The sequence below is a fragment of the Coptis chinensis genome, chromosome 5 (assembly GCF_015680905.1).
Source record: "Coptis chinensis isolate HL-2020 chromosome 5, ASM1568090v1, whole genome shotgun sequence".
Classification (NCBI taxonomy): Eukaryota; Viridiplantae; Streptophyta; class Magnoliopsida; order Ranunculales; family Ranunculaceae; genus Coptis; species Coptis chinensis.
This window is the reverse complement of record NC_141460.1, coordinates 3,034,838-3,060,748: the sequence shown is the minus strand read 5'-3', so window position 1 is coordinate 3,060,748 and position 25,911 is coordinate 3,034,838. Positions and strand designations below refer to the sequence as shown.

General features: G+C 41.7%; 2 protein-coding genes across 2 annotated transcripts; both read right to left on the bottom strand.

Moving 5' to 3' along the window:
• Positions 1-8,596: 8,596 nt before the first annotated feature.
• On the bottom strand, positions 8,597-9,607 carry LOC147496288 (uncharacterized). The gene has a single exon (XM_086562527.1). The coding sequence runs from the start codon at positions 9,605-9,607 to the stop codon at positions 8,597-8,599; it is 1,011 nt and encodes a 336-aa protein (XP_086418653.1).
• A 1,358-nt stretch (positions 9,608-10,965) lies between these two features.
• LOC147496287 (replication protein A 32 kDa subunit A-like) lies at positions 10,966-11,656 on the bottom strand. The gene is made up of 4 exons (XM_086562526.1): positions 11,512-11,656; positions 11,329-11,439; positions 11,125-11,222; positions 10,966-11,008 (listed from the first exon to the last, which is right to left on the bottom strand). The coding sequence occupies exons 1-4, from the start codon at positions 11,611-11,613 to the stop codon at positions 10,966-10,968; spliced, it is 354 nt and encodes a 117-aa protein (XP_086418652.1). The 5' UTR covers positions 11,614-11,656.
• Between the last annotated feature and the right edge of the window lie 14,255 nt (positions 11,657-25,911).

The following is a 25,911-nucleotide window of genomic DNA, read 5'->3' as shown; positions in this document are numbered from 1 at the left end:
CAAGGACCATTCACACCAGGTGATTAGAAAGGAACCAGACACATCTAGTGCACAACGATCATTATAATTGTCCGCAGGAAAAGAAAAATAAAAGGGGTTAGTTTTGTCGCCTAACTTACAGGTTTGTAGGGAGCTGCAAATAATCAAGCACCATCTTAGATGTCCCATCGATTCGGCCGCGGCTATCTTTGTTGCTTTCGAAACCTACAAATTGGAAAACATTCCATTAAATACATTTGAAAAAAAAAGGAAATTGGAAGGAAATGTAAGACCCAATTAGTGTCTTGCTTGATTTGGAACAGACTCCTTGATATCCTGTTAACCCGACTCCTTGATATCCCGTTGATGGGTTCACTCGCCTGGGCAGAATTGGTCGCATGGGGTTGAGTCTGTGCACTACCTTTCATCTGGTTTAAACGGAAACACACCACATTAATAAAAAAAAATGTAGATGTGAGGCGTCAAAAGCATACAAAATTATGTTAAAGATAGACATATTCATTGAGATAAGTGACAATTACCTGTAATTTAGAGTTGTAGAGGTGCACATATATGCACTCAATGAAGTGGTAAGCGATTTCATTGAAGTTTGTGACAGGCCTGAAAAAGAATGTTCAGTCTCTAGATTTTCCTTTAAACAAACTAGCAGCATATCGATAGTAAGTCCCTCCCCCAATAGGATGCATCCTCCCTCGCATACAACACTGGAGTTCCCAAGTTGCGACTTAAAAGTGAGTGTATATATTTCAGATTTCCCTTAAAGCCCGTTGTAAAGATATAATCTTCCAACAATCTAAGTTTAGGCAAAATTGGAAAGTGGTTCTAAACATAGTTATAAAATACATCAAACTTAAATATAATTAACATCTTGATGTACTTTATATCCCATAAAATCCCATCCCCAAATAAACTCTATAAAAACTATTAAGAGTAAGACCTATATGTTCACATACAATAGGAGTGCTTAACATGTAGTTCCAATTAAGAATGTGATAAAATTGGGGAACAATTATTTATTTTTGTGAAGTGGTGGGCTAAACAAATTCTGAGCTTCAATAGGCATAACAGGGGTAGTGTTACAACTCTTTTTATGTTACAAGACCTGACCCCTTAATCCCCTGACACTTGCTACAGTCCCACTCCACCCTTGTTACAGTTCCTTCCCTTTCTTCTCTCGCCCTCTCTCCTTTGGACCCTATCCCCCTCTTTCTCTCTTGATGGCCTCCCCTTTCCCTTCCCCTCACTTTCTCTTTATATCCTTCTCCTCTCTCCATCCGAGCCCTCCACCTGTCCCCCCATCTCGCGGTCCCATTCTCTACGCGTGTAGGGTTTCCGTACTGCGACCACGTGACCTAGCTTCTATCCCATACGCCGCGGTATACTATCTTCCGCTAACTCGGGTGCATCCTCTCCTTGACTCTTTGGGCCCCCGATACTACCACTACAGATGCCCCCTCTCGAGTCCGCGACCATTTGGTGATCGAGGGGTCGAGAGTCTCTGATATCACGTTTCCCTCCGCGGTTCCCCACGATCCTTTTTCCTTGCTGTACTCACAAGTCCCATCACCATTATAGCCTGCAACCCCTCGTTTCTTGCGCGTCCACGCGTCACTCCCTGACTAATCCCTTTTAGTGTCGCCTCGATTTCAGCCCCTCCCAATTACTCTTTTGCCCTTTCCTCTTATAAAAAGCCCGCTCGATTCTTTTCTTCTTCCATTCAGTTCCTCATTTTCCTTCTAACTGCTCCCTTTTCTCTACTCTTCTCCCTGGCTAACTGCTCCGGTCACGCGCGCGGTTGTGCTTCCTGTTTTCTTTTGTGAAGGATTTCGTTCCTGCTGCTCCTCTCTTCCCTCAGGTTGGTCCCCTTTCCTTCTTAATCCATTATTTGCTATATTTCGAGTTTCTCTCTTGAATTCGTGACTATCCAGCTTCTTCTCTCTCCATCTGGTCTTGTCTGTTTACCTTCTCCCCTGACCTCGATGTCGGCTCTCAAATCCGACACCTCATCCTCCTCCCCGTCCCGTGGTGCCGCCTCCCCACCTCACACCGATCAGATCGGGGCTCCTTCCACTTCCTGGCACCCCTTTGCCCTTCCTCAGGCCCCACCTCGCAGCCGCCGACCTAATCTCGAGGCTGTCAAGGCGGCCTATGGCATACCTGCTGACGTCATACTGGAGCATGTCCCTGCCCTAACCTACTACCCTCACCTGGTTCCCTATAAGCCGGGCTGTCTAGTTGCCACGGTGGGGCAGATTGTAGCCGGCCTCCGTTTGCCCCTTACCCGTCTCGACGTCGAGGTATGCAATCACTTCAACATCCCTCCTTGCCAAGGCATCGGCAACTTCTGGAGGGTTATGTTTGCCGCGAACCACTATAACCGGTCAGAAGTCCCCAAAATAACAGTCCGCGACATGACCGCCCATTTTTATATAAAAAAGAGCACCAAGGATGTTAGCGTGGGATACCACTCCTTCTGTGTTCGACCTAGGAAACAACACTTTATACTCCGTGTCACCTCCTCGGACAAGTTGTGGCATCATTACCCCCTTTACATCTCCGGGAACTTCCTCTCCGCGGATCTCCCTCCCAACTTGAGCCTTAATCATCTGGCCTTTCTCCCCAGCGGTGAGTTTACCTCTTTACTAATCCCTTGGTGTAGATTTTCTTTGCTCCCCCTTCTGACTTTTTGACTGCTTTCTTTTTCAGGTTGGCGCCCGGACTCTAAGTCGCGGCCCTACGATAATTTCTTTTCCACCACGTTCAAGAAGATACGCGACCTGGGACCGGCCTAGGCTGCGGTATTAGGAATTGACCCTGTCACTGCCACTCCCCTCCTCTCCGACCCCCAGCTGAAGTTTATTGGGAAATATTGTTCCCCTTTCTACCGTCCCCCACCACCCAAAGAGAGGAAACCTCGGGATTCACCTCCTCCCAAAAAGAAGAGCCCCGCCAAGAAAGCTTCCCCCCGACACCGACCAACTCGCCGCCCCCCTCAGTCATCCTCCGTCTCCCCCCCTCATTCCGCTGACCCACACCCTTACCGATCTCTGACCTCTTGGGAAGACCAATACTCTTCCCCTCATTCGCTTTCCACTTCGTCCCCTCATTCCGACATGGGTGCCCATAAGCGCAAGCTTTTTGACAGTGACTCCGATGACGAGGGTGTCACTCCTGTCGTTCCCCCGACTGCCGCTCCCTCCCCCCCTCCTCCGACTTCCAAGCGTCCGCGGACGTCTGTATCTGAAGAGAACCCCACCCAGCAGTCCGCGGACTCCCCTGCTGCTCCCCCTCGCGTTGAGCAGCGGCCTGGGAAGGAAGTTGCCCCCCGCTCTGAAAGAGGGGGCTCTGAGCCCATTCCCACCTTCTGCCCCACCTTCAAGGTCCGGAACCGCACTCTCAATATCCGCGACTCGGCCTTGGACAATGTGGCCGTGGCCTCGTCTCTGTTCTATGGGTCTCATCTCCCCAGGGACATGGCCTATGCCGACGGAGGGACGTTCGACTCTCACCGGACCTCCTTCTACACTGGCTGGGAGAAGGTACTCTCTCTATTGTACTTTGTCTTTCCCTTCCTCCCCTTTGAATGCTCTAACCTCTGTTGTTTCTTTTCAGATGAGCCTGGACATCTTTTATATGATCCGGGGCCTTTTTGGGGTGAGGGCCCGGATCGGATCGACCGACGGGCGGCGGCGTGGCCGCTGGAGCAAAAGAATGAGGCTACGGAGATGGAGAAGCTTAGGGCCGGGGCGAAGCCTGGATGGCGAGGCCGCCCGCACCGCATATATGGATAAGGTTAATGACCGCTGAGTAGTCGGGCTGGAAACCCTCTTGGCCCAAAGATACCGCGCCCCCCCTCCTCTCAGAAGCACCAGGGAACCGGGCGGCGCTCCTCAAGCAGCATGACGCTGACATGGATGAGCTCCAGGATCACTTTCGTGCTCAGGCCGACAAGAGGGTGGCCAAAAAGATTAAGGAGGAGCACGAGCGGCTTGTCAAAGAGGGGCGACTTCTCCCGGAAGCCCCGACCGCGGCCCCACCCTCGGTGGTGGCGGAGCCCCTGCCGGCATCTGATCCCGCTGCAGATGATGCCGCTGTGATAGTGGCCGGGGTGTTAGATGCTGCTGCTGACGCCGCCCTCGAGGAAGCCGCGGAGTCAGTGATTCAGGAGAGTGTTTAAGAGTGTGTTGCTTGAAATGGCCTGTTTTGTGCCCTGGCCAGGCTTCTTTGTTACTCTGTGTAGTATCTCTGTTAACTTTTGTTTCATTTTGTTTATCGATATGTCGAATATTTTGTTTTTGTAAATCCCACGTGTCCTTGGCGGTATCCGATATTTGCATGATTTTAATGGTAAGGATCCTCTATCCTCATCTTCACCAGTCTGGCTGGGAGCCTCGCTCCCTTTGCCCCGGTTCAGGTCGGGACAACGTCCTGGACCTGTGCTCATGTCGGACCCCTTGTCCGCGGTCAGAGGAGGCCTCTTCGCCTCCCCTTGCCGGCACATCATCTCGGGTCCGGGGCGACTCCCTTCGCCCCGGCTCTCCTGAGATCTCGCCCCCGTCGGGGACACTCTTTTTGCCCAGACGGAGTTTCGGACTTCTCGTCCTCGGAAGGCTCTCTCCTTCCGATCCCTCTACTCTGAAGGCAGTAACATTTCACGCAACCTTAACCACCTCAAAAGTGCTAAAGTTTTATATATGTACAACTAGCTCATGTGGTTTACATCCACTCCCCATTACATTTACTCATGAAACTTTTTTAACAACCGTACATTCCAAGGTTTTTCAACAACTCTTCCCTCCACGGTTTGCAACCTGTAGGTGCCTGAGCCTCCCACCTCAATCACTACATAAGGTCCCTCCCAGGTTGGACCCAGCTTGCCCTCGCTCACCTTCTTGGTGTTGGGGGTTACTCGCCTCAGTACCCGGTCTCCCACCTTAAAGCTCCTCGGCTTCACCCTCTTGTTGTATTGCCGTTGGAGGCGGCGATGGTACTCTTCTAGTCGGATGCGCGCGGTGTCTCTTCTCTCTTCAGCCAGATTCATATCTCTGGCTAAGATGCCCCAGTTTGAGTCGTCCTCGATGGCCGCAGTCCTAGTAGTAGCTGCCACCAGTTCTGTTGGTATCACGGCCTCAACACCATATGCTAAAGAAAAGGGGGTCTCCATTGTAGTAGTCCGCGGCGTGGTTCGGTATGCCCATAATACATGGTTGAGCTCGTCGGCCCAGGATCCTTTCTTGCTTTCCAACTTTCTCTTGAGGTTGTTTAGGATGGTCTTGTTGGAAGACTCCGCTTGCCCGTTGCCCTCGGGGTTGTATGGGGCCGAAAACCCCTGCTTCACACGATAGGCCTGCAGAAAGCTCTTAACTCTCGCCCCCGTGAACTGCGCTCCATTATCTACCACGATAGCATACGGCAATCCAAAACGACAAATGATGTTCTCCCACAAGAACTTAATTACTTGGGCTTCCTTTACTACTTGCAAAGGGACGGCCTCAATCCACTTCGTAAAGTAGTCTGTTGCGACCAACAGAAATATCCTCTTTCCGCGGGCCATTGGCAGCGGCCCCACTATGTCGAGGGCCCACATTGCAAAGGGCCACGGACTTGATACACAGTGCAGCGGCTCAGCTGGGGCCCATATCAGCTGAGAGAATCTTTGACATTTCTCACACTTCCTGGAGAACTCCACAGCGTCTCTTTTCATATGCGGCCAAAAGTAACCCTGCGTTAACAATCGGTGTACCGTTGTACGGCCAGCGGAATGGCTCCCGCAGTCCCCCTCGTGAAGCTCACTGAGCACCTCTTGAGCCAGCTTTGGCCCCAAACATTTCAATAGAGGCCCGTTGAAGTTCCTTCTATATAATTCTCCTCTAACCAGTGTGTACCTCCGCGACGCCTGTTCCAATCTACGCCTTTCTTTAGGGTCTTTCACCTCAATCCCCTCCAAGACCTGTTTGAGCGGGCCCATCCATCCATCATCACCCTCCGTCGTGCTCATTACCTCTAACTTGTCCTCGGTACTCGGTTTGCTCAATTTCCTTATCTCAATTGTCCTTTCCTCAGATCCTGGTATGGCGGCGGCTACGTAAGCCAGAGCATCGGCGTGGCGGTTCTCCCCACGGTTCAGATGGATGAATCGGTTTGGTTGAACCCGAGGCCCAAGCCCACGGGACCCCAAATACCTTGCCATTCTAGGACATCAAGCGCGAACCCTCCATTAAGCGCCGCATACCACCAAATTGAGTCGAATTATCACGGTGAGTTCCCTCACGCCCAATTCTACCGCCATTCTCATGCCCACGATCCGCCTCCTCATACTCCGCCTCGTTATTTGATGCTGCAAAGCCCAATCTCATTGTTTGCTCCAACCTATTGTTCTCCGGAGTGACCAGTACCACGCCTATTCCGCTGCCCGCATCTGTCGCTGATCCGTCCGCAAACACCCTCCATCCATTCCTTGCATCCCAGGGGTTCAGACAATCCAGTTCCTCCTCTCCCTCAGGCTCCAAAACCATCTCCTCCCCCCATGTTGGATCCTCTGCAGGGAACTCCGCCAAGAATTCCGCCACCGCCTGAGCCTTCTCCGCTGTCCTGACTTGATACTGAATCTCGTATGAGCTAAGCATTACGGCCCATTTCAGCATCCTCCCTGATTTTTCAGCCCTCAGAGCCTGCTTGAGGGGCAGGTTAGTCACCACGATTACTGCGTGAGCTTCGAAATATGGCCTCAGCTTCAGGGCCGAGAATACAAGGGCTAGGGCGTACTTCTCTACTCGACTATACCTAGTCTCTGCGTCCAATAAGGTTTTGCTCTGGAAGTACACAGGTCTCTCTATTTTATCTACTACCCAAACGAGGACTAAGCTGATGGCGTAATCTGTGACCCCCAAGTATAAAAACAGCTTCTCTCCCACTTCGGGCCGCGACAGCAACGGTGTCTCTTCTAAATAACTCTTAAGCCCCCGGAACGCCTCTTCGCACTCCGCTGTCCATCTGAAGTCCGTGGTGTTCCTCAGCAGTCGATACAGCGGCCTACATTTGTCGGATGACTTTGAGATAAACCTGTTGAGAGCTGCGACTCTTCCTGCCAACCGCTGCACCTCCTTCACTATCTGTGGCGACGACATTTCCACCAGCGACCTTATCTGTTCGGGGTTTGCCTCTATTCCCCGCTGCGTCACGATGTATCCCAGAAATTTCCCCGTGGTGACTCCAAATGTGCATTTCTCCGAGTTAAGTTTCAGGTTGTGGGCCCGCAGTATCTGGAACGTCTCCCTCAACCCCTCCAGGTGCTCTAATTCTGACATGCTTTTCTCCACCATATCATCGATGTATATCTCGATGCCCTGCCGGATCTTGCCCTCGAACATTTTCTCTCCCAACCGTTGGAACGTAGCCCCTGCATTTTTCAATCCGAATGGCATCCTCGTATAGCAGTATGTGCCCCCTTCCACCACAAATGAGGTCTTCTCCTGATCAGGCCCGTACATCGCGACCTGGTTGTATCCCATGGACGCATCCATAAATGAGAATATTCTGAAGCCCGCCGTCCTATCTACCAATTCGTCCACTCGCGGCATAGGATAACTATCCTTCGGACATTCCAGGTTTACGTCCGTGAAGTCGACACACATCCGCACCCTTCCATTTTTCTTTGGGACAGCCACTCCGTGAACTCCACCTCTCTTATGATCCCGGCATTCTTTAGTCTAGCAGCCTCTTCCCGGATCCCTTCCGCGTATTTAGCCCTCATTCCCCTCATCTTCTGTCTCACCGGCTTCGCGTCCTCCCTCATATGTAGGCGATGACATGCGAATCCCGGATCCAAGCCCGTAACATCCTCTATTCCCCATGCGAACACGTCCTTGTTCTCTGCCAAACATTGCATCAACTTGGCCTTCCACTCGCTTGACAGCCTCGATCCAATCGACGTCAACTTCCCGTCTCCGCCCTCTCCCAGATCCACAACTTCTGTTTCATCCAAAGTCTTTGGAACCTTTGCGGACTCTTCAGCCCCCTCCACGGCCCCACACTGTAATTGCTATGCCGCCCTCTTCCTCGGGTTAAGCCGACCCATGCCCGGCTCCGGGACATCCTCTTAATTGTGTTCGGTGGTCGTTCTTGGCGGCCACTGATCTCCACGGACCTCGTATGTTCCCATAGGGGTAGGAAGCGTATGACGATAATAAGTCGAGGGCACCTCTCTCATCTCATGTATCCATCTCCTTCCTAGGATCGCGTTGTACTGGGATTGGGAGTCCACCACCATAAACCTCGAAAACACCGTCACCGGCCCCGCTGTCACTGACAACAAGAGTTCCCCCATAGGCTCCGTGACACTCCCATTGAACCCATACAAACTGGTCCGCGGGGGCCTCAGTTGCCCCGGGTCCATCCCCATCTCCTCTAGAGCTCCCTTAAACAACAAATCCACGGCGCTGCCACAGTCAATCAGGACTCTTTTGACCACATAATTACCCATTGCCACCGTGATGACTAGCGCATCTTCATGCGGAGTATCCACAATTCGGAGATCCGCATTGGAGAAGGTAATCCCCTCTTCCCCTTTCCTCATTCCCGTGCCGTAACTCTGCCCTCATTGGGACTCATTAACTTGTTGGATGCTCGCTGTCCTTCGGACCTTATCCCGGTGGTCATTGTGGCTCAGTGCCTCCCCACTGAAGATAACGTTTATGGTTCCCAATATTCTCCCCGCATTGGGCACCGGCTCCCTGTTCTGAGGTTCCGCTACAAACTCCCTCATCACTCCTTTCTCAACTAACCTCTGGACCAACCATTTTAAAGCATAGCAGTCGTCTGTTCCATGATTGTGTACCTGGTGATATTCGCAGTAGGGTTTATTAGGCATTTCGGCAGGAAATGTTCGCGGACCTTCATATCCCGGCACATTCTTTATCAACGGCAGTATCTCGCTCAACGGTCTCGCCAGGGGCACTTGCTCCACCTCGCGGTATGGCTTTCTCTCCCTCTGCTCTCTGCGTGCCACTTCTCTCCCCCTCTCCAGCCGCGGTGTCTTGCCGCGATACCTTTCCCCTCCTCTGTCTTCTCGCTCTGTCTTCCCGCGCTCCCTCCCTTTTTCTACCGCTGTAACTGCCTTAGCTCCCCTCTTCGAGTCCTTCTGCATAGTGTCCTCATATCTGATATACTTCTCTACACGCGGATAGAGCTCGTGCAATGTCGCAATCTCATTCTTTGCCACGGACTGATGTACCGCTGTACCTGGCCGCAGCCCTCTCTCGAACGCTATCACCGCCGTCCTCTCATCCAGATTTTCCACTTTGAGTGTTTCTGCCTTGAAGCGACACAGGTACTCCCTGACAGATTCGGCGGACCTTTGTCTGACGTTGAATAAGGCTGCGATGTCTACCACCCTCCGCTTCTGATGTATAAAGTGATCCACAAAGGCTTGCTCCAACCCTTGGAAATTGGTTATGCTCCTTGACGGCAACCGATAGTACCAGTCGGAAGCCCCTCCTTTAAGACTGGCCGGGAACATCATACACCGCAGACCGTCGTGCCAGCCTCTTGCGAGGGCATCTGTTGTCGAAAATGATGAATGTGATCTGCCGGGTCTCCGTTCCGTCATATCTCTCAAACCTTGGCTGATTGAAACGTTTTGGCACCTCGAAGTCCATATCGCGTCTGCCGGTGGTTGCGGTTGATCCATACCACCACTGGCCGGCAGCGCCCGTCTGGACTTTCGTTTGCAGCGGTTCGCCTCCCGGTCGTTGTTAATCATTTGTTGAACTTGCTCCATGGTCAGCCTCCCTGTCACGGGTTGTCTACCGTAGTCGGACCACTGTTCCTCCTCCTCTTCCACCCTTTCGTTCTCGATTCCTCCCTCGTCTCATCCCGGACTCCTCCTCATCCTTTCTCTTTCTCTCCTCAGCCCCTCATTTTCTTCCCTCAGCCTTTCAATCTCCTCCCGCATAAGTCGAATTTCTTCTTCTCCCCTTCCTTCCCCTCGCTCTTCCCCTTCTTCCACCGCCGCTTCTGGCATCTGCTCTATGACTCTTGCTTTCCGAGGTCTACCCACCGCCTTCTTTGGTGCCATTTCTCGTCGTTCCCCACAGACGGCGCCAAATGTTACAACTCTTTTTATGTTACAAGACCTGACCCCTTAATCCCCTGACACTTGCTACAGTCCCACTCCACCCTTGTTACAGTTCCTTCCCTTTCTTCTCTCGCCCTCTCTCCTTTGGACCCTATCCCCCTCTTTCTCTCTTGATGGCCTCCCCTTTCCCTTCCCCTCACTTTCTCTTTATATCCTTCTCCTTTCTCCATCCGAGCCCTCCACCTGTCCCCCCATCTCGCGGTCCCATTCTCTACGCGTGTAGGGTTTTCGTACTGCGACCACGTGACCTAGCTTCTATCCCATACGCCGCGGTATACTATCTTCCGCTAACTCGGGTGCATCCTCTCCTTGACTCTTTGGGCCCCCGATACTACCACTACAGGTAGTACTCTTTTCTTCAGCAGACAGCCTTGCTATGGCCAGAGTTAGTGTACATGTGAATCCTCCCGTCAATGTCCAAAATCCAAAATATTCACTTCAAGTCTATGAATGTCTTCTTCGTTGATTGATTAATATCTTGCTTATTAAGCTCTTTAAAGAAAGATATTAAACAATCAAGGAATGACTAGTGCATGGATGTAGTGAAACTGTAAAATGATAGGCCAAGAACACTTGCCTCAAGTCCATTTTACAAACTCGAGAACGAATACTTACCAAGTGAATATTTGCATTCAAAGAGCTTAATAAGTTCATGAATTGCATACCTGATGGAAAATGCGTCCAACTGGATTTTACCCTGAAATACTTTCAATGCTCCATGAACTCTAACGTACATTCCATCTCTAAAGATCAACATACAAACAAAAGAAAAGGCTATTAAGTAATTAAATTATTACTCTAAAAGTAAACTGATAAGGAACCCACTTCTTTCAGATTTTGTTCCATTTCCTTGAATCAATGCTCTCATTCAACCTAAATACAAATAGAAAAAAAAAATTATAACTATAAACAATTCTTGCTTTCATTTCTTACAATGGGATGCTTTGTTGACTAAAGGCATGACTTATATCTACTTAAGAAAAACTCACCATCTGTGGCAAACGAGACGCCCAGTGCCATCATCAATAGAGAAAGAAACATCAGTAGCCCTTTCAACTCTATCAGAAACCATCCCAACCAACTTAATCTAATAACAAAAACACAAAATAATGTATATATATATATATATATATACATATATTAGTAACAAAAAATAAAGGGTGATAAAAATAAATAGAGTTTGAGAAATTTACATTATTGACATCAACACCGTCAACGACTATATTAGATTTCTCATCATTTGGGTTAGACGCGTCTTTGATTTGCTTCACTGTTAACGGTAGTAAGACTTGCGAGTCACGATTCTGTAATAAACAAAAAACAATATTAGTTAAAAACCCTAAGAGAGAGAGAGAGAGAGAAAAAAAAAATGTTACCTTGGATGATGAAGAGTAACCAGGGTCGGTGGATTGAAATGATTGAGAAGGCATGAATCCACCGCCTGAGAAAGCTACGTTTCCATCGAATTGGGAGAACATTTTTTTTTGAAACCCTAAGAGAGAGAAATGAAAGAGAGAGAGTGTGTTTGAAATTGAAGTGAAGAGTTTGGAAGTTTTTTTTTTTTTTTTTTTTTTTTTTTTTGTGAAACGGTTCCCACCAATTGTCAGTTATTTCCCGCGTTTTTGTCTGTCTAATAAGGCCCAAGGCCCAACTGTACTTTTAAACTCGGCCCACGTTATGGACGTTAATGCTGAAATAGGCCAGGCGTTAGACAGTTTTATTTAATTAATTAAATATTTAAATATATATAATCAGCCCGGCTCCTAAAAGGACCTTAAATAAGAACCTTAAATAAATACCAAATCTAAAACACTCACAACTTCACCTACAAAATAATTTAAACCCTAATCTTTTGTGCATATAATCTACTAACCATAAAGAACATCTCTACAAAAATTCAACTCGTTTGATATCCTCTAACTTAGATAAAATTGTTTTCCACTTTTGAATATATATATATATAAAGGTCCAGAAATGTCTAGTTTTTGCATTCATCTTTTGCCAGTGTTAAAAATTGTCAAATGAGTTGAATTTTTGTAGAGATGTTCTTTATAGTTAACAGATCATATGCACAAAAGAATAGGGTTTAAATCATTTTGTAGGTGAAGTTGTGGGTGTTTTAGATTTGGTACTTATTTAAAGTCCTTTTAGGAGCCGGGCTGTATATATAATAGTGTAAATGGGTATGTATATATGAAGAATGAAGAAATAAAACTTTATATCATTCTTAAATTGATTTTGTGCATTTTTGACCCATGAACTTGTCATATTGGGTCAATTGCACCATTGAACTTTCCAACCAAGTGATCCGGTTCCAATTACTGAATATTATTTGACTGCTTATATGCTTATCTGTGAGGCTATTAGTTTCAATAACTAACTATGCATGAAACAATAATATCTTTTCTTTCGTTTTTTTTTTTGCATTTTGCATTTTGCATAAGAAAATTTGAATTATGTAGTTTTTAGTTAGTTGGGTTTCATCTGATATGTGTCTGCTACTAAGCCTACTCTGCTATATGTGGATATATGTTTGAATTACATTCATCTCTATCACATTGGAGTGTACTATAAGGGTGGTAATAGGTCGTGTTGGGTTGGGTTTGTGTTATGTCATATTCGGGTCACGTGTTAGGAGAGCAAGCCTAAATCTGACCCAATTACTTATTGTGTCGAGTTTGTCAAGTCCAAACCCAACCTGCCTATATAACGAGTTACCCAACGGATGACCCACTAAGCCAACGGGTCAATTTCAAATCAGTTTCGGATTGGATTCACAGACAACATGTATGCAAAATATTTAGTATTTCATAATTTTATTTAACAATATATATATATATATATATATACATAATTTAATTACACTTGTCATGCAAGGGTTTCCAGGTACTCGACCGAGGAATCAGGCACTTCAATCTCAATTTCAAGTTCCATCTCCCACACATCCACCAAGGTTTTTGAATCCCGTTTCACCAACAACTTTAGGCTTGCATATGGGACCACAAAGCCTTACACAAACACCACAAAGACCCAATTTTCCTGCACCATTTCCTCCCAAAATGATGAATTCATTGCAATTGTAGCAAAATCAATCAAATTCAATAATATGATCAGGTAGTTTCTTGGTGCCAAACCAACATAACCTCACTTTCTCATCTGGTAAGCCAACTCTGTCTCCTAGTGGAAACCAAGTATATGATCCATTCTCCCCCACTTCGGCATCTTATGCTCCTCAACAGCCAGAAAACCATGTCAAAGTCGAGAAACAGGTCCATACTCTTCCGATCAAATGGACACAATTTGTAAGTTACTTTTAATATTTATTATGTAGCTAAGAATCAAAGTAATATAGTATGTATGTAGTATCAGTAAAGACTTGCCATTTGCATAAGGAGCTTTCACAAAAATAAAGTTGAAGCGTTGTTCATACAATTAAGATATATGCTTTCCAGGTCACAATTCAATCGGTGAAATGTTTTGCAGGTCATGCCTCTCCTTTTCTTCCAAATTTATGGAGTTGTACATTAGCAGCTTGAATAAATAAAATTAAATTCTACAGGTTAGCTAGATTATATATATGCTCATATGATGCTAATACTATACACAAAGTTTCCTTCTATTTTTTCTTACATGGCCACTTTTCATTAACTTTTAATTTTTTAAAAAGGGGCTGACCTTCTTTACGTAAAGCAAAAAGAAATGTACCAAGCAAGCCAAGTAGTTCATTGTTCATAAGCACAAAATATTGCAAAATAACCTTATCGAACGGAAGCAAGTGCAAGTCTCTGAAAAGCACGAAAAACCTAGTCTTCTCAAATGCAGCCTTTAGTATCGCTTTCTAATTTTATGGTTTTGAATATTTTCTTACAAACTTCTCGGCAAGTTAAAAGAGAATTTCTTGCCTGTCAATCTCTTCCAGATCACCGAGATTGTGGTTGAGAGAGATGTAGTTACATGTTGTTGTCCAAGTATTGTATCACCTGTTGCTTCCTTAAGGCATCAGCCTTGTAATACATAATAGCATCTCCATACAAAACTTACATAGCATGGGCTTATCTAACCTTTGCTGAGCAGCCCCTCATAGATCTTTTGTATTCATTTTTTGGGCTGAACGAAGTTGCAATGATTCACATTATACAACTTCATTCAAATTTCATATGCATGTGTTTACTCAGTGCACATAATATCTCAAATACGCACAAAAAGTACAACTACGATTTATAGGTAGTAAAGCGAGCAAACATACCCAATAATTTGCTAAGATAGGTTTATTGAAAGATTAAAAACCCAACTTTGCAATTTAGAATGAAATACATGTAGTTATTGATGATTAATCAATTAAGTATTGGAGAGAACACCTTTAAAAGTAACCGATCAACATCCATCTTGTTTTCAGTTTTTGCTAGAAGTAGAAAAGAAGAAGCCCAATCATACCTTCAATCCAATCAGAGGAGTATCTATATAATTGAAGAAGAGAAGAAAAAGAGAGAGACGGCTGGTTTCCTTGCATTTAATTTCGGTATAAATGGTAATAAATTGGCAATTAATGTGAAGGAGAAGTGGCAAACAATTGAATAGTGGTGTGTAGTTGATTTTTTACTTGAATTTACACATACGTCTTTAAAGTATTATGTAATATTAAGGGTATAAATGGTAGTAAAATTTGAAATGATGAAGTAGTCCTTCTTAAAAGCATTGAATAATTTGTTTGAATATTTTATTAAGGGTATTTAGTGGTAGAAAAAAGGTTGGTCCAATTTAAATGTCCATGTTAATTATGGTATACTCTACTAATTGAGATATTAATGAAAATTGAATAATTAAACATATCTTTATCGAATGAATCAATATGACAGCTAATCCTTCTCCTTTTAGTCGTTTATTTTAGGTAGTTGGGATGATAGATGAGATTTTAGATCAGTTTCGGATCGGATTCACCTAGAGTTAAACTGTATGCAAAATATTTAATTACATATTTTTGTGAAGTAAACAGAGATGAGGAATATAGTCTCATTGTACTAACTTCATTTGTGCAGTTGATCCGGTTGAAGTATGCCACCCAAACAACTACAACATTGGATTGCTTACTTATTCTCCATTGGGTGGTGAATCTCTTACGTGAAAGCATTTTGATATTAATTCAAAAGATGCAAAGAAAGGAAGATTCAACCTATTTCCTGGTTACATGGAAAGATACAACAAAACCATCAGCAAGGTATGTTTACCTCTGACTACTTCCAATTACTGTTTGATTTTTGTAGATTCATATGTTCAAAGTTTCAAAGATCTCCATGATCATTTTGAGATGTATAACCTGAGTCATAATTGTCTCATGAAAAAGTTGTTGGTAATGATTTTTGCCCCTGTATTTCAGGAAGCAACGGAGAAATACATCGAGTTGGCCAAAGCACATGGTCTTAGTCCTCTTCAACTTGCACTGGGATTTGCACGGGACCGTCCATTCATGACCAGTTCAATCATAGGGGCAACTTCAGTCGACCAACTAACAGAAGATATTGGTGCATTTATGACAATGGAATGCCCTCTTCCAGCTGAAGTCATGGCTGGAATTGAAGACATATTCAAGAGATACAATGATCCAGCAATTAATTGAGTGAAAAAAAAAATAAAAAAAATTGGCTAGGAGAGGATTTTTTTTTTTTTTTTTTTTTTGTTATGTTATGCTTGTGAGTGCACTATCCAACTGGAGTTATGTACTTATTATTCTGAAGACTGCCATTGCATTGTAATGGGCATACAGGAACATAAAAATCCAATACTTAATACTTAATAATTATTATTATTATTATTTTGTTGTTGAAATAACTAGGGGTTCGGACACCCCAACATTGTATTTATATCAAGTTCTCAGATACATCTTTCCTTCCTTATCGCTCTTGATCAATACATGAGTTTTTTTTTTTTTTTTCCATATGGGCAATAAAATACAAAATACCATTACAACTTTCTCTGCTCATTTTTGATAAATAATCAGCTACTTGATTACCTTCCTATAAGACATGAACAAAAGATATTCGCTCAAACTTCAAACTCTCAGCTTGTATTTGGGCAACTAGGTTCCTACAGTAATGCCATGGTGGCTTCCCCGTTTTGGTTAAGATCTGGATCCCCAGCAAAGAATCTAATTGCACTTGAATATGTTTGATATTCAGCTGTGCCGCACCCTCAAGCCCCTTATGCACAACAAGGAGTTCCTAAAAAATCACTGACAACTGTTTGGAGCTACTACTATAAGCCATTAACACGTCCCCATTACTGTCCCTCAAAGCTCTACCATAACTTGCCACCCCATTTTGTACCGACCTATCATAATTTAGTGCAACTGTACCCACCTCTAGCTTTCTCCATTTAATCCAATGTTCCTCTCTATTTTTTAATCTTACCCCAATTCCCAAGTTCGCCAGCAGCAGTTTAGTCCCCACATCTTCCTTGACTAATTCCAGAGTTTTCCCCAAGTATACCTTCATAATGTTTAGAACCTTTTGACTTACATACCTCATCAGATGTTCTAAATTTGTGCTTATTTAATCTCCAGTTTCACTCAGTCCAAATGGCTTGAATTGCTGCACAAATAAGAGCTCTTATCATTTCTAATACCATTGTGTTTGATCTGCATAAGCGCATTAAGTAGTACCATTCATCATGGGATGCTCTGATGTTAACTGGTACTCCCATAGTCCTCTTGAATTCTTCCCAAACCAGCTTTGAATATATAAGAACAATCGAAACACAGATGGGAAGAAGAACTTTCATCATGGTTGCTACACAAATAACATTTTGTTGTCTTTATAACCTTCTTCGTTATCAGTCGATTCTATGTTGGAAGAGCTCCCGAAAACAATTGCCAAACTGTGAATGAGTGCTTTGGAACTGAGTACTTCCCCCATACTATCTTGAACCATTTGACTTTACCCCTCACATTCTTTAGGACAGAATAAGCTGAAGAAGTAGAGAATGCGTCTGAGCTGCTTGGTGTCCATGTAACCTGGTCTTCTATGGTATTGACACGCGCTCTTTTTGTGTGTATGAGATGGTATATGGAATGTGTAGATGGATGATAGATGATGGTCGTTGAACAAAACAGAAATATATCAAAACCTAATTATCCCTCAATGACTAAAAGATAAGTAAGATATCGTTCTACTTTTAAGTGTATGTCATATGAAGGACGAGAGTGGAAAGGGGTATCGAGGGATAAAAAACTATTTTATAGAGATTATGGATTACTAACTAACTAAACTTATACTAAAGATAATAATTGAAAATAGGGAGAGAATATAAGATAGATAGATTCAAGAGATTCAAATCCATCAATGCTTTTGATCCAATCACCTTTTGTTTCATGTTGTTCTGCAAATAGACTACAATCGGGCAATCAAGCAAGTGTTGATGCCTTTTTGGGTAAAACATTGTTAAACAATTATTTCTACTTATATGTTATTCCTATATATGCACTATTAATATCTTATTTCCTTTTATATGAGCTTGGACAGCTATTCAATGAATCACCATATAAGGCAAACACAAGGAATACTTCTCTTACTCTAAAACATTACACAACTAGAAGAAAAATAGAGAATAATAGTATAATATTCATTTACAATAAATAAAACCCTATTCTAGCATTATATTCAATTGCAATAAATAAAAGCATATCACTAGCAAATATTCAATTGCAATAAATAAAACCCTAAACTAGCATGATATTCGATTGCAATAAATAAAAACCTTAATCTATACTTTCATCCCCTGGTTTGGGCAATGGAATTAATAATTATTAAACAAACATAAAGAACTCACCTGATTGGAGAACACCATAAACCAAAAGAATCACCAAACCTTAAGCACTGGTTTCATCTCCTCTCTTGAAGGAGAAGATTAGCCTTTCATGAAGAAGGAAGAACACAAAGAATGAGAAGAAGAAAAGTCGAAGAACATAAGACTAGAAAGACTAATTTATTAAGACTCGACTAGTGAAAATCGAATATTTTATTATTAATCTCTCTACCTCAAGTTCTGGGGATAAGAATATAAGTGAATTGGCCCGTTTCATGAGGCACTTAGGTCTTCTATTTATAGGGGTTACAATGAGTTCTAGAAACATCCCAAACCGTGGCTTGTTTCTTATTACAAATCAACTTCTTTCAGAGTCCAACTTCATTTCCAAAACTATAAAAGAGGTGGGCTACAGTGTCGGTTCATTAGTCTGGACGCACGAGCCTTGCGTCCCAAATGCAAGAGTCTGTTTTTCCTCTTTTGCTCCATCATTCTTTCCTCTTTTGCGGGTTTTGGTCCAAGCAATGAATCTTTTTGCCTTGGGCTTCCAAATAGGTTTTAAAATAATTCTAAGTCACATCTTTCATAGCTTCAATTCCTTGTCCTTCTCTATGATTGTCCACGGGCTTCCCATGTGATCCTCAATTCTCCGAATTGCTCAGTTTTACCCTTTTTTCTCTAATATTCTATAAAACTCTCTTTTTCACTTGTAGAATCATAAAACATGACTAATAAGCACTGTTAGTCCACTAAAATGGCTAAACAAGAGGTATAATCGAGGGTTAAAATACACCTTTTGAGCACTTATCACAACCCCCAACTAGCCTTTTGCTAGTCTCTTAGCAAATAAGATAAAAAGAGATAAGTGATCAAAATCACATCCTAATAACAAAAATAAAATCCTAAATCACTTTCACAGGCATCGTGATTGCATTTACCTTATACAACAAGGCTTTAAATCTTTAAATTCCCCAAAAAGGACGAGTTATAGTCTCATGAGGGTTTTCAGGTGATATACCCACAAAATCAATCAATAGCATGTTCAAGAATGATAGTATTTTTCAGAGAGAGAAATTCCTTATCCACTTAGTGCTTACTCCAACAAACGGTCTCCATTGCTAACTACATTGCTGCAAAGACTCATAGATTATGATGGGAGATAGTAAAATTTGACAAAATTCTCAATCAAGGCTTATGTGTGTACTCAGTCAATCTCCTATACTCTCCTATCCAAGAAACGGAATCCCTAGTTTACCATAGGCAAATAATCTCGACTTTCAATTCTCACCGGTCATAGTCTCAGAAAAGAATCTCTCAGAAGATGGTCTACTATTTTACCTCATATATGTAGGGAAAAGAATAATGAATATGAACATCCCACATACTATCTTGAAAAACGGACTTCTGAATGAAAGTAGTCTCACGAAAAGAAAGACAATCACATATGAAGTACTGTCGGGTTCTTCGCTTTAACATCCTCTCACCTATTCTAAACTTCGTACCATACTGTGGTGATAAGTCATGGGTTGTCACTTGGCTTGGGTATTGGTTTATGAAGGAAAGGTAAAAAGGATTCAAAGGTTGTTTCTGAAAACACTAAGGGTTTTGCTTCTTTCTTTGGAAGATTTCTTCAAATTATGTATTGTAGAGAAAATTCTTCCTTTGTCTTAGTTTTTCCATCTATTCTGTTCAACTTCTTCTTTTTTTTTTTTTTTTTTTTTTTCTTTTTTCTTTTTTTTCTTTAGCTCAGTGGTATATCCTTGATTAGTACTGGATATACTTGTTGTCCACTAGCTTCTTTCACTTAGAGCAAAATAATGGTCTTCATTGTATCTCTCTGATATTTCCTTGTAATCTTCCTTTTGTTCTCTTTCTTCCTCCTTGTGCCCCTCGTATTCTCAAAAATATATGGGTATGGCTGATAAAGATTTTGGGTTGTACTCCTTGTCTGGAGTTAGGTAAAGGGTAAAGACTTTTATGGAAAAAAAATGGCTTGTTGTAAGGCTCAAAAGGGTTTAACATGATGGTCCTACTAGGTGGGATAAAGGCTGAATGGGTTTACTACATGACTTATCAGTACGATACTCTGTTTCGAATATACTACAAGACCTAATGGCTATCTCCCCAGTTGATGTCACTTCGTGATTAACCAAATCAACGAATAATGAGACTATATTACAATGACATAAAGAACTTAAAGATGTTGAGTCACTAAGACTCGAATTTTTCGTAAGAACTCTCCAAAGAATGGGTATAAAGCTCAACTCTCACAGGCTAAGTCTAAAAAATCTGCTTCTAGTTTACTAGGAGTTAAATCTCTCTTCTAACAAAAGTACACAAAACTGACCAAGTATTATATGGTGGTGCCTTGATGAAGAATTCTATCAGCAAGAACTATGTCTGAGCATAATAAATAGTTTAAGTGGTAATGGAATCAACAATATTAACTATCAATTAAAGTCAACACTAAGTGATGTAGAATATATATCCCAGACTCATCATTTTTCTCATGCTAATGATATAAAATGAAAACAAAAAGATTTTTGCTTTTAAAACCAATTTTCTAAATTCATTTATCAAGTACACCCTCCCCCAACTTAACATACGCATTGTCCTCAATGTATATAAATTAAGTAAATGAAATGAATGAGAAAAAGGGAATATGTTACCATTGATGCCGAATATCATTACATGATTTTTTCTCTGTCAAATAAATGTTAAACTCACAAAAATAGAGAAAATCATGTATAATTAGTCCAAATCAAAATTAATCCAAAAAATAAGAACATTTCCTTTTACCAAGATTTTTTTTTTTCATTTTTCATTTTCATTATTATTATTTTCTATTTATTTTTATTTTTTTAGGTCTTTTTAAGTCAGATCCCTAAGACTATATATTATATCATGCATTATTAATTTGGAGTGAGGAGATAAGATTTTCTTACCCAAATCTGGCGAATGTTTGGAGGACGAGGAGGTCTCACCTTGTGGGTCATCAAAAATACTCCTTGATGTACTGGAAAGATTGTTGGTGAAGTTGCTTCTCTACCTTGAACTATTTCAGGTCTGATGATTGTGTGATAGGTCTTGTGGTTCCTCTGTGTAGAAGATTGATGAAAATCTTCCTTTATAACAGGACAACAGTATCTAATGTGCCCTTTACCACCACAGTAATGAAAATGGATGTCTGGCTGACTGCGCTCAAGGTGGGTGGTAGACTGGTTCACATACTTCTCTCGTTCAGACAATGATGGTGTAGAAAAAGCTTCAACAGTGCAATGCTTCTTATCAATATGGTCCACTTTCTACTTCAGAAGACTCATTTCAGTTTCTAGATTCTGTTGTTTTTCCAAAACTTCTTTAAGCTGATTCTCTAATGATAAATGTAGAAAAAGTCATTTTTACTCCTATCTAACTAATTAAACTTAAACAGAAGTAAAACTAAATGCTATTTTACGCTATATGATCAAAAGTCTACTCTCGTTATCGTTCAATATGTGGAGTAGAGAATTCGTTCCACTCCTAGCTCGTTTAGATGTAACATTTCCTAGTTTATGTAATTCTAACAAAATTGATGAGAGTAATGAAATGAAATTATACTAATGTGGTGATTGAATACTAATAGAAATTATGTTATGATTTAAACTACGGCAATTCAAAACTACGATGTGAATATGGGAAGGAATTAGGGGGATTTGATTCCACCTTGAATTCAGCTTAATAAACTAGCATAGATTTGTTGTAATCCGAATCTTTATGTTTTCACATAAAAATTGAGTCTTTCTAATCCCTAATTATTCATGGCAATCTCTACCAACTAATAATTAGCATGTGAGGCAATTTAAACCCATTCTCATGACGAATTAAGTACCTTCTAGAGTGGAATAGATTATTACAACTACTTCTACACTAACACAATCAAGTTTTCATCAAAGCTTCCTCAAACCCCTCTAATAGAGGTTTTAGCTTTGATTCATCAAATTATCATTAATAAATGAATAAGAAGAAGACATCCTTGAAGAAATGTAAAATTACTTTATTAATCTAATGAAAAAGAATTTAATGATTCAAAACTGGATTAAAAACTAAGTACTGACTACTTAATTAAGACTAATCTATATTATGAATCTAATCTAAGAGTGGATAAGAGTTTGGCCTTAGTGTCTACAAATTCGTGCATGGGCTTTGGAGCCATGTTTTGGGCTATAAAATCGAGCCTAAAACTTGATTACTTCCGTCCAAAAAGGGTTGCTCTTACTGGAAATTACTACAACAGCCTTTTTGTCTACTTTTCCTCCTCTGATTGGATCACAGCTTGGACCATTGGAAAGATCTTTCCGAGCCGGTCGTTTTGACATATGGTAGGCCCAATTATGAGGTATGAGTCCAAAGATACGACCTTCGAAAGTTCTGTTGACTTTTATGTGCTATTTCTGCCCGTGTTGACTTTGACTTTTTAGCTTTGACCGGACTTTAAAAAGGCTTTTTTACCTTGAATCTTGGCCTTTAATCATAGAACTTCTTAGCAACCAACCTTTGCTCATTTATCTCGCAAAAAGGACACATTTCTGCACATAATTGACTCCAATGCCTGAAATACATAAAAGCACGTAAACAACACTAACTCTTATTTATTAATCAGATAATCGGTTTAAAAGCAATATTGTTAAGGGGTTAAAACTACAGTTTTGGGCTCTTATCAAACCACCCGCAAACAACATTTTGCTTGTCCTCAAGCAAATATGAGAAATTAAAATAAGTGACCGAAAATGGAGTTCTAACTAATCTCCTTTCATCGAGTGCGATTGCATTGACCATATACAACAATGCCTTAAACCACTAGGAACTCCCTAGTGGACGACTTATAGCCTCGTGAGAGTTTTTCAGTGAAGGTACTCACAAACTTCATCTATACTACAACGACTAAGAAATATAACTACTATTTCCTTATTTATTCTTATATATCTATACATCTCACTAGCAATGAATACAAAATAATCAAGTCGAAATCTAAGCTAATATGTGCATAATAATCAATCATCTACGGATAAACATATATATATATATATATATAATGAACTATGCTATGTAATGCACTAACAGGTCCGTTTCTGAAACTTTGGAATAGCGTCCTTAAGTAGGTCCTCACATAAATGTCAAGACAAAAACCACTCTGATTTTTCCACTCAAGTTTCACTCACTCCAGTGTGCAGTGGGCACACTTTACCTTACAATCTCAATAACACACAAGGAAGTCGAAGTCGATCAAACACATCTGCCAATTACTATCACACTAACCTATTCCTAATTGAGCTAGATGTCTTTATTAGATATTGCGGGGATTAGGTGATGGTTTAAGAATGAAGGAAATGGATATTTAAAAAGAACCAGTCTGAGTTAATAGAGTCTTCATATTATGTAACTAGAGAAAGCCTTGTTCTTTACTTTACTTTTACACTTTGTTTCCATCCTTAGTCATTTCCTTTTTCTTTTTCTTTTTCTTTTGGATTTTGACTCCTTTGATTCTGTTTTTGGAGTTATAACTTTTTATTTTATTTTATTTATTTTTTCTTGTCTTTTCTTTGGATATGATGGAAACTTTATTTTCTTATTTGAAGAAACTAACAAATTCTTGGTTTCAAAGGTCTTTCTCTTTCCTATTATTCATTTCATCTATATTCTCGGACTTATTCATAAATGGATAGGCTGATTTTTATTTTTATTTTGTTTTGTATAAAAAGGTAAAAGATTTGCGGTTTATGAAAGGCTAAAGAAAGGCTCAGAGAGGCGACTAGCGGAAAATAATTTAATATAGGTTTGAATTTCTAGCTATATCGATCCAAGGAGGTAAATTCTCGCTTAGGATATGGTATAGTGATCAAGCAAGTGGACGTGTGATTTCTCTATTCGGAATTTACTTCTTCCTTGTGTCATTTCTCAAATATTTCACTCATATAAGGCTTTAGGCTATATTATCACATGATTTGTAGAATAAGTATACTAGCCTAAATTTTATAAACTTACTGCCAATACAAACATAGATTCTCATGCAATATATTTATAGAAAGATGCAAAGATTATTACCTACATATTAACCTAAGTTTCTAAAAACTATTCTAATGCAAAAGCTAACCTGAAACTTTTAGATTATTAAGAGCATAGAGAAAGAACCAACACCAATATTCTTAAATGCATAGCATAAACTTTTTATTTATATTTTTGAATTTTTTTTATTTTTTTACTAGAAAACAAGTGCATATTGCACATATCTATATCCTAACAGGTGCCTTAAATTACGCGTGTTTCTATGCCACCCCCAAACAAAAGCATGCTTTGTCCTCAACGTATAGAAATAAGAAAGGTAGGAAAATACCATGGAAACGCGTGAAATTGTGAAACATCTGCAAAACAAAGTTAAAACATACTAATATAGATAAATAAAAATAGACTCAACTCTATATGAGTTCCACCCGTTATGGGAATAACGAAAATCAAATTGCTTAGGACGTAAGCAGACACTAAAAAAAAGTAAAACTTGCCTCATATCTAGCATTTAGGCATTGTCAACCTCTTCTATAAAGAAATGAGGTTCCTTCATATCCTGCCACGCCATGATGATTTGCCAGGCCTCACGCCATTTATCATCTACAATCGCTAACCTGTTAAGTGCTACTTGGTCGGATGAGGTGTAAGGGGCAACCCAATTAGGTTGTAGCCTCCACCCCTGCCAAGTCATTGCACAGAATGAGGGTATAATGCAGTTGGTGGGTTGCATAATGTCGACCCCAACCCAATCCGTGAAACTGGCACAAAATATGGGAAAGAAACATAGCATGATTCAACAAACTAAGACAGGCATAAGAAGATACTTATGCCTCATACTCTGGGCTCGTGCTAAACTAGACATTAATGTCTTGGGAAGGTCTTATAGCAGACGTCCCTTAGCTAGAGAAAGGAAAACGTCGCAAGTGGCGTCATTCGCAGAAGAAAAACACCACTCCCCTTATATATTTAGCATGATAAAGAGCATCACCGTGCCCACGTTAAGGGACAAGCTACCAAGGGCTATGTTATATTTCCCTTGGTCCTCTACACGGAAAATTCCGACCCCATAAGTCTCATGCAAAAACTCATAGTTGTAGGCATAGAAGTTATCAACTAAATAGGCCCATGAGTCCATGATTTCGGCAGGCATAGGAAGGTCAACAACAAAGGCCAATAAGAACTTGGTTATGTCCATTGTTTCGTCGTCAATGGTGATGGAGAGCACGTGTTCTCCATCCATCTGATAAAAGAATTTACAATATTCATAAAAATATAAAGTAAGTGCAGGAGAGTAAAGTTCATCAGAACCTACCATTAGAGACTGCCATCCTGCTTGTATGATCACTTCGCGAAACCAAGATCCATACGTGTCGCTTGAGAACAAATCTTTGAAAGACTGCTCCGGTATGAGTGTAGGAGACTTCATATCAAACAACACACTCTAGAGCTACTAGAAACAACCTCAGAAGACCCATAAATAAAAATTAGAAGTGGAAGTGCTGCAAAGGCCAAGGCGCAGGGCGCGCTTGGAATTTGCCTATGATGGGCGCAGGGCGCGCTCTTGTCTTACTCGACTTCCAAGCACTTTAGCGCGGGGCGCGCTTGGAATTTGCCTATGAAGAGTGCGGGGTGCGCTCTTGTCTTACTCGACTTCCAGGCACTTGAGGGCGCAGTGCGCTCAGGAATAAGCAAACTAGGGCGCGTGGCGCTCTCTGTGTACCTTGAGTGCTCTGACTTGAAAAGTGAAAAATAAAAGTGAGAGATAACAATGAGAGGTGCAAGGTGAGAGGTGTGGTGTGGAGTGTAGAGTGAACCAAGGATTTATAGAAGTTTAGTTTCTTAATCTAGTTCCACAAGTTGCCCAGATTGTTAAGGCAACTTGATGGAAAAAAATATTTCTAAAACCAAAACAGAAACAGACAAGATTCATTATT

Excerpts from the sequence above, each read along its gene's own strand:
- LOC147496288 (XM_086562527.1), bottom strand. The coding sequence starts at position 9,607 with ATGACGGAACGGAGACCCGGCAGATCACATTCATCATTTTCGACAACA.
- LOC147496287 (XM_086562526.1), bottom strand. The coding sequence starts at position 11,613 with ATGTTCTCCCAATTCGATGGAAACGTAGCTTTCTCAGGCGGTGGATTC. Across the intron at positions 11,440-11,511 it reads GTTACTCTTCATCATCCAAG|AATCGTGACTCGCAAGTCTT; the intron begins GTAACATTTTTT and ends TGTTTATTACAG. Across the intron at positions 11,009-11,124 it reads CGTCTCGTTTGCCACAGATG|GTTGAATGAGAGCATTGATT; the intron begins GTGAGTTTTTCT and ends ATTTGTATTTAG.